General features: G+C 36.9%; 1 protein-coding gene across 6 annotated transcripts in view; it reads left to right on the top strand.

Moving 5' to 3' along the window:
* Positions 1-13,371, top strand: part of ORC3 (origin recognition complex subunit 3) — a 60,655-nt gene that overhangs the window by 36,830 nt on the left and 10,454 nt on the right. For 5 of the 6 annotated variants that reach the window (XM_074368645.1, XM_045512153.2, XM_010948952.3 and 2 more), the window contains exon 14: positions 11,692-11,825. The exons of the other annotated variant lie outside the window; for it this stretch is intronic. In XM_074368645.1, the coding sequence (XP_074224746.1) occupies positions 11,692-11,825 (134 nt within the window). The remainder of the gene's footprint in view (positions 1-11,691; positions 11,826-13,371) is intronic. 6 annotated transcript variants of the gene reach the window in all.

Raw genomic sequence — 13,371 nt, 5'->3', positions numbered from 1 at the left:
ACTTATTATCCCTGACAGATTTACCTTTTAAAGTTATGATTGTTTTCTTGGCTTTCCTTCTTTTATCTGTGGTGACTTCTTAGCCTTTCATGGAAATAATGACCACTTGGATAGTGAGAAAAGGAAAGTCAAGTGTGACTTAAGTTTCTGCAGAGTCTTATAATTTTCCTCAGTGGATATAAATGCTTATATGAAAATATCACAAAGAAGTCTGAGAACTGAATATTTATTAAGTCTTGGCTTCCCCTGGGGCCAAAAGAAAAGAACAGATGGGCACAGTAGGAGGAACATTCATATTGAAAGTACTTTAAGTCCAGAGACTTAATAATACAAATGTTAGTAATCTAGCAGGTGCAGCTTAAGATAGGAAACTAATTTTATGCTATCTGGAAAAATAACTCCCCATGGAAACTAGATTGCCACTGAGAAGCTGTGTTTTATTTCATTTTTTGAAATGCCAATAAGAGATTTCTGTGTATTTATGTACTTCAGTGGGAATGTTTCTGCAACTTCTTTTGCTTTCTATTCAAGTCAGCATGCTTATATCTCAAACACCCAGTTGATTCTTGCTGTGTTTCCTCTTTAACCTTCGTAATTAGTGATTGTTGTCTTTTTCCAGTTGGGTATTTTCTAAATTCATAGGTTCCTTTGTCAGGAAGGGACTCGTTCTTTTCCTTCTGCTTCTCCCAGGCACTGGTAATCTTGGGGTACAAATCAAGGATCAAGAATGCCAATTCCAAACTAGGCTAAGGAAACATGAGTTGTAGTCACAGTGGTATATACTACTGGGCAGTAGTGACCAGAGTTTATGAAGGCTTGCTGTGTGCCAGACTGTTTTGGGCACTTTCAGTACATTTTCCAGTCTAATACTCAAGTATACCTTTGTTGCAGACACACCTTACAGCTGAGGAAACGGAAGCATAGATAAGGTTTAAGTGATTCGCCTGAGATCTCTTAGCTGGTGATGGAACTAGGATTCTAATTCAGGTCTGACTTCAAAGCTGTTGTACTTTCCACTCTTCTTTGCTAAGATCTAAAATAGGAATTTGGGGTCTGAGTGAAGCAGAAGTAATAAAAAGAAAGCAAAGCTTCAGTCATTTTGCTAAGCTTAGATCAGAAATATATGAATATAAAAAACACTAAGGATCAAATATAACAGCTACAGCAAGGATAGGCGAGTCTGGGAACTATAAGAAAGGAATTTGGCACCCTCCAAACTGGAATTCTTTTTTCCTTTGTACAGTTTAGATGTGGACAAAAAGTCAGGAGCACTTGTCAGTTTAGGCATTCTAAGTAGGAATCATCTGAATTCAGGAAATCAGACGTTCTTGTCACCTGTCTTCAGACAATTCAAGTCATGAGAGAAGATAAGGTTAAAATGATCACTGAACGTTACTTTGGAAAGAAAAAATAGGTAGTGTTAGAAACATCGTCTACTAACATTTCCAATTTGAAATTTTTTGTTAAGAATCACCTTAAAGGCAGTATTTCTGAAAAATCTCTTTTGTCTAGAAACTGATATGTGTATATAACCATAGATCTACTTGATGAAATATTTTATGACCATTAAAAAGTACTTAATTCCTAACATTTGTTTGGAACTGCTAAAGACCCTGAAGAGCGAAAACAGTCTTGAGAAAGAAGAACACAGGTGGAGGCATCATGCTTCCTGATTTCAAATTATGTTACAAAGCTGTAGTAATCTAAACAGTATGGTATTGGCATCAAACCAGACACATAGATGAATGGAGCAGAATAGAGAACCCATAAATAGACCCATGCTTACATGGGCCTTAATTTAAGACAAAGGAGCCAAGAAGATACAGTGGGGAGAGGGCTGTCTCTTCAGTAATTGGTGTTGGGAGAACTGGACAGTCACATGCAAAAGAACGAGACTGGACCACTATCTTACACCACACATAAAAATCAACTCAAAAGTGAATAAAGACTTGAACATAGACTTGAAACCATAAAAATAGAAGAAAACATAAACAGTAAGCTGCTTGACATTGGTCTTGACGATTTTTTTGGCTTTGACACAAAAAGCAAAGGCACAAAAGCAAAAATAAACAAGTGGGACTACATCAAACTAAAAAGCTTCTGCACAGAAAGGAAACCATCAATGAAATGAAAAGGCACCCTACAGAATGGGAGAAAATATTTGCAAATCATATATCTGATGATAGGTTAATATCTAAAATATATAAAGAACTTACACAACTCAATAGAAAAAAAAAGCTGATTAAAAAAATGAACAGAGGATCTGAATAGCCATTTTTCCAAAGATGACATACAAATGGCCAACAAGTTCATGAAAAGGTGCTATACATCACTAATCATCAGAGAAATGCAAATCAAAACCATAGTAAGATCTCACCTGTTAGAATGGCTGTTATCAAAAAGACAAGAAATAACAAGTGTTGGTGAGGATGTGGAGAAAAGGGAACCCTATGTCCTCTTGGTGGGAATGTAAATTGGTGCATCCTTTATGGAAAACAGTTTAGAGTTTCCTCAGAAAAAACATAGAGCTATGATGTGACCCAGCAATTCCACTTCTGGGTATTTATCAGAAGGAAATGAAAACACTAATTCAAAAAGAGATCTCTACTCCTATGTTTATTATAACATTGTTTACAGTGATCAAGACATGGAAACAACCTGGAGTGTCCATTAGTGAATGAATGGGTAAGGAAGATGGGTATGTGTGAATGTGTGTGAATATTGTTCAGAAATTAAAAAAAAAAAAGGAAATCCTGCTATAACACTGAACTCATAGATATGGAGAACAGATTGGTGGTTGCCAGAGGTGGGGGGTGGGCCAAATTGGTGATAGTGGTCAGAAGGTACAAACTTCTAGTTAAAATAAAGAAATCCTGGGGATGTAATGTACAGCATAGTGACTATAGTTAGTAATATTGTATTGTGTATTTGAGAGTTGCTAAGAGAGTAGATCTTAAAAGTTCTCATTAAAAGAAAAAAAATTATAACTGTGAGAACAGATGTTAACTAGACTTACTGTGATCATTCCTCAGTATATACATGCGTTGAATCTTGTACACATAAAACTAACATACGTCAATTATATCTCAATTAAAAGGAATTTGTAATGTTGGAAAATGTCATGTATTCATGAATGGAAAAAGACTTATAGAACTTTATCTCATAGTAATTTTAAAATGTAGGCAACAGACACTGATGTGTGGAGAGCATGCAGGTATTCCTTTAGAGTATGTCATAATTTGGCAGGTGTGCAGTGGTTCTTCATGTCTTCCGTAACCTTTCCTCCTTCAGTTAATTCTTAGAGCATGAAGATCACATTGCTGTAAAGGATATGAGCTGGTTAATTTTCACTCAACCATGTATCATTATATAAGGATATATTTAAGTTAAAACACCATTTGGAAACAGGAAGGGGTAAAAATTATGCTAACTCAGCAGTGAACTAGGTGAGTGGCTTTTCCTGGTCAGCTGTGAAAGACATTAAGAGGAAATTTTTATCTTTCTATTGGAGAAAATGTCAAAGCAGTCATCTAAAACTCAAACACTAGGTCAAGAATTTTTCAAACTTTTCAAATTCAAAAAACCATGCTTCAGTAATGAGGTTTTAAGGGTTGACATAAATCATAAAGTCCTCAACTTACAGGAACCTGATGAATCAGCTGGCCCTGAAGGATGCTGCCCTTTCACAGCAGGAGCAGTGGATGACTACAGCAATGATTCTTGGATTGTGGGTAGTGAAAAGTGTGCCCCTCTTTTTAGGATAATTTGCTGCCCCCCACACCCTGTCAGTTGAGAATCACTCATCTAGAGTTACCAATTTTTTTCCGCAATAAGGAACCCAAAGCCAGAAACATGGAGTGACTTACCTGCAGTTGGCAGAGCTAGAATTTAAATCCGAATCTTTAAAGTTCAGTCAGTGTTTCAGCCCTATTCCAATTATTTGAGAGGCGGTATAAAAAGAAATTTATATGGGTTTGTGGCCAGTAGTCCATGTTCAGAGCATACCCAAAATTTTTAAATGAGCCAGCAGAGCAAGCTTCTGTGGACTCACACCGTGCCTCCCATCTTGACACTAGTCATCTTGGCACAGGGGGTGGACATAAATGAAAGGAGCCACAGTGTCTGGTCTGCTTGTCCCGAATGTAACCTTATGAGCTTGCTACAGAAACAGATTTGTAAATTTAAGTTGATTGATAGCTGAAGGAATTTACTTTAAGCTGAAAGAGATTATTCTAACTTCTGAATAAGACTTTTGAGTTAACAGTAATATATTAGCAGGTCAGCTCAGCTTTCATTGAGTTAAAAAAAACATGACCCAAGTAATATTAACATTTGATCACTTTAGCTTAGTTGAAAGAGACCACAGATTTGGAATCTAAATAATGCATTGTTTCCTGACCTTGTAGATCAACTTTAGATGATATTTAAAGATCTAGTCATGAAAAAGGACTCTGTTCCACAGTCTGTGGGATGCTTCCCAAATAGCAATAATTTAACTTTTGATGGTCAAGATTTGTCTGTGCAGAAGCCATGGGACTGCACCATTAAAATATGATTCCTTTTAGAACAGGGATTGCTAACCCTGAGTTTGCATCATATCAGATCCTTCACAATTTTCTGTAGGCTTGTGGTAAAATCAGACAAACAGCTGAATTATTGAAGCTCATTTTAAAGCAGAAGTTGCTAAGAGTCACTGTTTTTGGAGTAATGGTTTTCAGGCTTTTGTGTGCGTAAGAATCAGCTGAGGTGTGTAGATTTTTGCACTCCCCCCAAAGATTCTAAGTCTGACTGTTTGGAACTTGGGTGTGGTGGTCAGCAGGAATCTGCACTTAACAAGCACTTTACCTCATGGACAGGTGATCCAGGGATCACACTTCGAGAAACACTGTTCTAGAAAATAAAAGGGAGTAAGAAGGAGGTACAAAAAAATTGAGGGAAAAATGAAGCCATCAAAGAAAAAGAGAAAAGTCTTTGTGGAGAAACTGGATAGCATTAGGCAGTTGATCTTACATTGGTTCCAAAACTGGACTAAGGTATTCCACTACTAATAGTGAGCAATGATTTTTATCTCATAAACAAAATAGTCTGAATTTGTATTTTAAGGTTTTCTTTATTAAACATTTAATGCCTACTACTACTGTGCTACTTTTAAAGTGATAGGTTGCTAAGAAATACTGATTAAAAAAAAATCAAAAATAGCTGATCAAAGTTAGACAACTTTTTTTTAGTTCTTCTGAACTCAGGGTTGTACTTTTGTAGTGTGTCAGTAAAATTTGTATATATTTTATCTTCCTAAGTTTGTTTCTAACCATATGGTAAAATTAAATTTATTCATTTTTACATAAAAAAAAAAGAGCATGTTGTTGTTCCACAGAGGGCACCGTGACTTTCAGGTACTCCCCTACAGGAGCCAGTTTGAGACTAGAGAAACTATTCTTCACCTGAGGTTATCAAATTCTTTACCAATGCATAGCCATTGCCTTGTTCATCCATTCAAAAAATAATTTTTTAATGCTTGATTTGTGGAGCCACTGACCTGATGACAAAGATGCCCCTGGCTCTTACCTACAGTGAGTTTTGGCCCAGTGGGAGGTAAAGGTGGGTAAGTAGACAGGAGTTACAGTACAAAGTAAAAGTGCTGTGTTGGGTGAGGTGTACGGTGCCAAGGAACTGACAGACTGAGCAGTTAACCTCTGTTTTGGGAGGTCAAGCAGTTTCTCAGAGGAAGTGGCCTCTAACATGAACTACCAAGGCTTAGAAGGAATTGTGCGTATTTTTGGTTTCTATTTTGCTTGTTATGATCACATATGATTGCTTTGTTGTGTTGTCTTTGAAGAAAATCTCTGAATTTTTTAAAGCCTTTTTGTTTTGTTTTCTTCTAGTCTTTATTGATATATTTGCAGGTTTGAGTCTTTGAATATTTTTCAGTGCTGTTTTATTGATGGTAGTGTCTATTTAGACCTTGAGAACGCATTATTCAGAAGATCTTTGCATTAGCCATGGATTGGCCAGTTTCTCCTTAGAGCCTGTTCTCATTCAGACATTTATATAATCAGTACTTAACCAGAAATTACTGGCTTTCTGCATGATGAAGCAGAACACTCATTGCCCTGCAGGATGGCTGCTTTTAATGATTGCTAAATCATTCTCTTTCTGTCTTAGTTAAGGGAATTTTTTTTTAAATATAACAACCTATAAAGCTTTTTAACACATTAAGTATCACAAGCTTTTTTTGAACCATTTACCTGAGAGTGATATAATCATTTAATCAAGTTGGTTAAAAATAAATAGCTTTTTCAGCATTAATGTGGCCTGTCTTAGATGTGTTTGTTTTTCCTTTCCCTTTAAAGTCATCTAGTGTGCTGGTTTTCAGACATCTAGTTTTGATACAGTTCGTCCTCTGTGTCTGCAAGTTCCACATCAATGGATTCAACCAACCACAGATTGAAAATGTTAAAAAAAAAAAAAAATCCAAGAATTTTGAAAAAATCAGAAAAAAAAAGCACATGAATTTGCTACATGCTAGCTATTTAAATAATATTTATACTGTATTAGGTTACACTGTATAAGTAATCTAGAGAAAATTTAAAGTATTAGGAAGACTGTGCATAGGTTATATACAAATACTATGCCATTTTATATAAGGGATTTGAGCATCCTCAGATTTTTGTATCTGCAGGGGTCCTGGAACTGATCACACATGGATACTGAGGGACAACTGTATATTCTTTTCAAATTTATTCTATTTCTTTTAAAGCAAAATGTTAGATGGAATCCATCAAAAATTGAAAGCATTGTCACACTGTGTCCAGTTCCTCCTCTCTCCTCTCTTTAGCTGATTTCGTTTTTGTATTCTATTAAAACTACTTTGACCAAGGTTACCATTGACCTTAGTGTTTCTAAATCTAGTGGTCAGTTCTTTATTTTCATTTGCATTAACCTGTTACCAGTGTCTAACACAGTTCATTACTGCTTCCTTCATGACTTCCAGGCCCAAGAATCTCTTGGTTTTCCTCCTACTTCAGTGCATGCTCCTCCCCCTCAGTCTTCTCTGGTGGTTTCTCTTCTCCCTAACATCCTAACGTTTCGGTGTCCCAGGGCTTAACCGAAAGCCCATACTTTTCTCCTGAGTGCCAGACTTCTGTGTTCACCTGCCTATTTACACCTCCACTTGTATATCTGATGCACATCTCATAGTAAACATGTTCAAAACTGAATGCCTGATCTTCCCCTTGAAACCTACAGTCTCTCTGCAGGGTCTCTATCCTTCTGATTGTTCAAAGCCAAAAATTTGGGTTCTGCTTTCAGAACCTGTCAAGAATCAAATCTCTTGCCACCTTCCCTCCCTGGTAGTAGCACCATTGTCCAAGTCACTGTCACCTCTCCCCTGGATTATTGCTGTAGCCTCCTACCTGCTTTCCTTGCTTCCACACATCCTCCCCTACAGGTTTTTTCTCAAAATAGCAGTCAGAATAATCCTTTTAAAATATGTTGGATAATGTCAGTCCTTTGCTCAAAACTCCCGTTTTCACTCAGAGTAAAACCGGAGTCTGTACAATGACCCTTCATGACGAGCCCTCCGTTCTTCTCTCTGATTTCATCTACTGCTCGGCCTCCCTTCCACTCCAGCCACCTCAGCCTCCTTGTTTTCTTGAACATGCCAGATGTACACTCACTGTAGGGCCTCTGCCTTCATTGTTCCCTCTGCCAGGAAAAGCTCTTCTAGATTCTTGTATGGCTGTCTTACCTCCTTCACATGTTTGATCAAATGTCATCTTCTCAATGAGGCCTAAAATAACCATTTTAAAGTTGAAGCCTATCTGCCCTTTCCCCAACCCTTCCCCCTTACTCCACTCAGTATTTTTGCATTATATCAATTTTTAACATACACATAGTAATATGAGCTAGACAGTATTTCTTGTCTCTGCGCCACCCCCACCCCACCTGTTAGGATGTAAGTTTCATGAGGACAGGGCTTTTTGGTTCACTGAGGTGTATCCTAAATGCCTGGTGCTTACTTATTCAGTAAATGTTCACTGAATCAGTGAATGGTTTCATGACTGACTAATGGTTGAAACCCACTTTGAAAACCCTGTTTGAAAAATGCTGGTCTAGTGGCCAGACTCAATCCTTAGTTTTCTATTTGGGCTGCTATATATAACAAACTTTGGGTGATAAATTAAATTTTTCATTGTTTAGTGGTTTTCAGTTAATTTTGGTCAGTTAAGTTTGGTTTGTCCAAAGTGCATGTTGGAGTCACTCTGATAATCTAAATGAAAACATTTAAGTACTTTTCTGCTATTACCCCTTGTGTTATATATCTTTGAAAGCCAGTCATTCACTCTTAGCAATTTGTACTTTCAGACTTTTTTCCAGGCACAAACATATTAAATCGTACTATATATGATATTTCACAACTTGCATTCTTTTGTTTTTTGAATTTGTCTATTTGATTGGCTTTGTCATGGTAGTTACTTGTTTTGCACCTAATATTCTACCATGGATACTGGGTCTCGAGATGCAGTATAACATGGTTGGGAAGTGCATGGATGCCAAGACAGACTAGGTTCAAATCCCAGCCTTGCCAATTACCAGACCCTGGATAAGTTTTGTAAGTTTTGTGCCTCTGTTTTTCTTATCTCTTTATGCGGGAATAATAATAGAACCTGTATCATACAGTGTTGTGGGGGTCAAGTGACACTTGGTATATATACGTGTGCATATAAATGTTAGCTGTCACCCCCTGTATTACTTCATTGTTTATCACCATTATGTAATATCCCTTGAGTATAACTCTTAAATTAGTCCTTTGTTTGATACATGGTTAGGTTGTTTCTAATTCTGCATTTTTACAAACAGTAATCACTGAGGTTATGTGTTTGCACATTAGTATAATTATTTTCACAAAATAAATACATTGACTTTCTGAGTCTAAGATACAAACACTGTTGTACCAAAGTACAGCTGCACCAACAGTTTGTCAGTATTTGCTTCCCTGCACTCTTGCTGGTGCTGGATGTTATCAGACTTAAATATCTCTGTCTTCTAGTATTTCATGATTGATGGGCTAATTCTTCCCCCACACCCACACCATACTCATATTTTTATTCTTTCTGAAATATATTGAGGTAGCGATCTACTTTTTTCAAACTTGTTATTTCCAGTACTCCCCATCTCTTCCCTACTGATTTGAAATGCTACCATTGTGTCATGTGCCAAATTCTCACATAGACCTTGATCTCTTTCTAGACTCTTTCTCCCTTCTGTTGGCCCATCTATTCCTATACAAGTATCATCTGATTTTAATCACTATAGCTTATACCTTTTAACATATTAATAGCCCCATTACACACACTCAAGTATACACACATTATTCCTCTTTTTTAGGAGCAGTTACTTTTCCAGATAAATTTTAGAATAACTTGACTGGGCTTTTAAAATATACCCACTGGAATTTTGTTTCAAAAAGTGTTTAAAAATATAGGTTAATTTGGAATGAACTTACATTTTTATGACATTGAGCATTAAAACTTGAAATGTCTATTTATTCAGGGCTTTCATTTTTTGGTGTCTTACACATATGTTCTGTAGTTTTTGTTGCCATTTTGAACATGTTCTTTTTTCAGTTCAGTATAAAATAACTGGTTACAGGTAAATGTAAGGTATTAATGTGTGTGGACATACTGTTCACACACACTGTTACACTCTTTAATACTTCCGTCGTTCTCTTAAGACTTTCTAACCTTACAGTCATATCATATTCAAAAAATATATCTCTTCCTTTCTGATGTTGGTGCCACAACTTCTTTTTTCTTAATTTGTTATAAAATGCTTTCTAGGTGCTGTTGAATAATAGTGATGGTAGCAGGAATCTTTGTTGGTTCTTTGTGTGTATGTAAAATCTAACTGAAAGTTTTTCATTAATAACTTTATTGAGTTGATCACATTATTAGCTCTAATCAGCCTTATTTCGACTCTTGTTTTATATTAAATCTGAGAGTACTTGGGAAAGTGTAAGATTGTTTGTTACTCTGGAAAAATAAGAACGTAGTATTTGGCTAAGAATACGAAGAGTGATAATTGTCGGAGTCCCTGGAAGTTTAAACCCGGGATGACAGATCTGTCCCTTCCAATCAACTGCCACATTGAGAGGTATGCTTAATAACATTTGCTTTCAAAATTTTATGACATAGTGCCACTTTTTCTTCCATCCTGAAAATGAATAATAGACCTCCTCAGCCTCTGTCCTTCCAGCAAGCCTGTGCTATGAGTCCTTGGACCCTGGAAGTGCTGAGCTTGTCTGTTTGAGTAGGGCTAAAGGTCAGGTATGACACATTGTTCAAGAGTATCTGACTTTGAGTTAACTCTCTTAATAGTTTGACTCCATCTGGGCGATAGAAGGCCAGAAGTTTTATGTAACCTCAAAAATCAAGAATTAAGTGTGTTGGCTTAGGTTTCTTTGACCTATTAAATGCCTTTCAGTCACACAGATTATACTTTGAATGATTATTTCATTGTTGTAGAAAGAGGAAGAGAAAATATTTTTCCTTAAAACTGGAGAAAATTTACTTTTTGTCCACTTCTACCAGTTTCCATATGTATTGACTGTATGACTGTTTTCTTCATTTGTGTTGGGGTTGGTTTTGGTTTTTGGTTTGTCTGGGTTTTACTTTTAGTTGAAGTAACCAGCTTAATTTCTAGGTAATCACAATCTACTTAGCTTTATTATTTTTTTTTCTAACTCAGTAGTAGTAGTATTTTCCCCAAGTTTTTTTTATTATGAAACATATCAAAGATAGTTGTCTTACAGAATGGCCCAGATTCTGGATTTGTCTGTCTGTTTCTTCATGATAAATATAAGATCTTTTTATCATCGTACTTTCATCTGTTACTGAATATGATCTTAGGGGAAGAGATCCTGTAAGTAATGTCTCTGAGAATAGGATCTTAGTTTTAGAGTATCTGTGTTCCTTCTCTGTTTCTAACAAAGATTTCCTCTGTGGCCTTGAATGAGTTACACAGTCATTCTACCTGTGCCGTAAAACAAGGAGAATTGCCTACTTGTTTAAAGTTCAGTGGATTTACTGACTGATGTTCATAAAGCCCATAGGTGATGTAAAGCATAGCTAAAGTGGCAATAATAAAAAATCATTATGATATTTTTTGGTCATTTAAAACAGGCTTTCATGTAGCATGAGTGTTATATCTTCAGCAGACATTTCTTGGCTCTTATTTATATAGTGTAGATCTGAAGAAAAGGGAAACTAACCTTAAATGCCTAAAGTGTGATAAGCTCTGTGCTGGATTGTCCACATGCATCTTCTCATTGAATTCTTAAGCCTCCATCTAATTTGTGAAATGTATGAGTTCCTATTTCCATTTTATAGACAAGGAAACCAAGGATGAAAGATGTTTAGTCACGTGTTCTATATTATAAACATAGTAAGTGCCAGAGCCAGGCGATGAACCCAGATCTTCGTAAATTTTCCAAGTTGAGCTTTATCATGAGAACTTTTCCGAATGCTCATGATTATCACATACATTGAGGAAAATCTCTCCCAAAAAAGTTGTTAGCTACTAATGAAGGATTTGCACCATCTTCTTCTGGCCAGAAACATTTACTGTGTAGACAGTGTTAAGTATATTAATTTTCCAGTTATATTACATCTCCTGTCACTGATTCTGTTCTAGGATGTTGGCAAAGGATGAACTGATATCCATACTTCAGAAATGTTTCAAGGTTTTTAAGTCCTCTTCTGAAAAGCAGCTTGGCAGCTCAGCAAAGAAAATAGAAGAGTTCCTGGCCCAGTTTCAGAGCCTTGATGGTGAGAATATAGTATCTTGCCAGTTCTACTGGCTATGACAGTCACTTAACTAAAATAACATGGAAAACCCCACGTTCTGATGTGCTGAGAGATGGAGAGATAACATAGTTCGTGATCAGTCAGTATACCAAGCCTCAGAATATCACATCTTGACAACCACAACTAGGCCAAATGGGTCTCTTCCAGATTTGTTTTAAAAAATGAAAACCAGCAAATGAGCAGGAAAAAAAATTTCTTTCTCTGGATGGATTGTTTGGAGGACTTACCTTTAAAAAAAAAAAGCAACAAAAAGAAATCAAAAGGATTGGAGAGAGTAACAGGGCATCATAATTGAGGGCTCCTTTTAGATGCTTTTTCTTTAGCATTTCATCAAGTTCTTCATAGATTTCAAAAACACTGCATAAATCATATGAAAGCCTGAAAATTAATAGCTATGAACTGCTTTCACAGCAGCGAGGCTTATTGGTATGCTGATTACCAAGATATGCATGAGGCTTGCTTTAATCAGATTTACAAAGCTTACTCTTTCAGTCCTAAATGAACTGCGGCCCCTGGCATTTCAGTATTGGAGGGCACGGTTCATTTTGCGTGGCCTCCGCAGGATCGTCATTTGTCGGGTGCTGGGGTGCCCGCTTGAGCACAGGTAGCCTGTTCTGCTCTCTGAAACTACAGGACATCTTTGTTCTGAGGTGGGGCTCCCTGGGTGATACTGATCTTTAACTTTTCCTGGGCTCTTGCTCTGTTTCTAGCACCAAAGTACTCTTTTGGTAGAACAAACAAAATGACTGTGCACTTTTTATTTTCCCCTATTGAAGGCAATTTTTAACACAGTTTGGAGAAAAGAGGCAGCTTGGTGTATAAGCACCAAGATTGAATGTGGTGAAAAGATTTCACATGGGATGTCCTTCTCAATCCTTTCTGTGTTTGGCAAGTGTTCCTTTGTCTTAAAAATCTTTTGGATTTAGGAAACTGCTTTTGCTGAAATCCCTCCATAGCTGCAGTGCTAGGTACCTAATGAGTACGTAGCCAGTGGAAGAGGAAAGAGCCAGTTTGCTCGACTGGAATGGCTGGAGCCTGAGGAGGAGCCGCCACACAGGACAAGTTGGGCAGTGCTCTGCGGTGCATTTGCATGACAGTGTGGCTGAACCATTTTCAAATCATAAAAATTGTATAGGGCTGGAAATTGGTCTCATGGAGATTCCTGAGTCCAGCTGCAGCAGACACTAAAGCCCAGGAAGAGGAAGTAAGTTGCTTGAGATCTCACAGCTGGACAGGGTGGCTCCCAGCCTACAGCCCACCTTTTTCTTAACCACCAGCTCATTGTTTTTTTCCTCACCATTTCACAGTTTAAATGCCACCTAATTAATGGTCACTGGGACAGTCAGGGGCCACCCTTAAGTATCTAAATAGGGTAAAAGACTTAGAAGAATATAAGATAAATTAGGTAAATTTCAGTCTTTTACAGAATTGGACCTAGGGATTTTTGTAAAATGAAACTGCAGATATTATAATTTTAATTAAAGTTTCTGTAGCATAAGCTAGTGAA

Source organism: Camelus bactrianus, chromosome 8 (assembly GCF_048773025.1).
Source record: "Camelus bactrianus isolate YW-2024 breed Bactrian camel chromosome 8, ASM4877302v1, whole genome shotgun sequence".
In the NCBI taxonomy this organism is placed as follows: domain Eukaryota; kingdom Metazoa; phylum Chordata; class Mammalia; order Artiodactyla; family Camelidae; genus Camelus; species Camelus bactrianus.
Note: the sequence above shows the minus strand (reverse complement) of the source record. Positions and strands in the feature narration are given on the sequence as shown.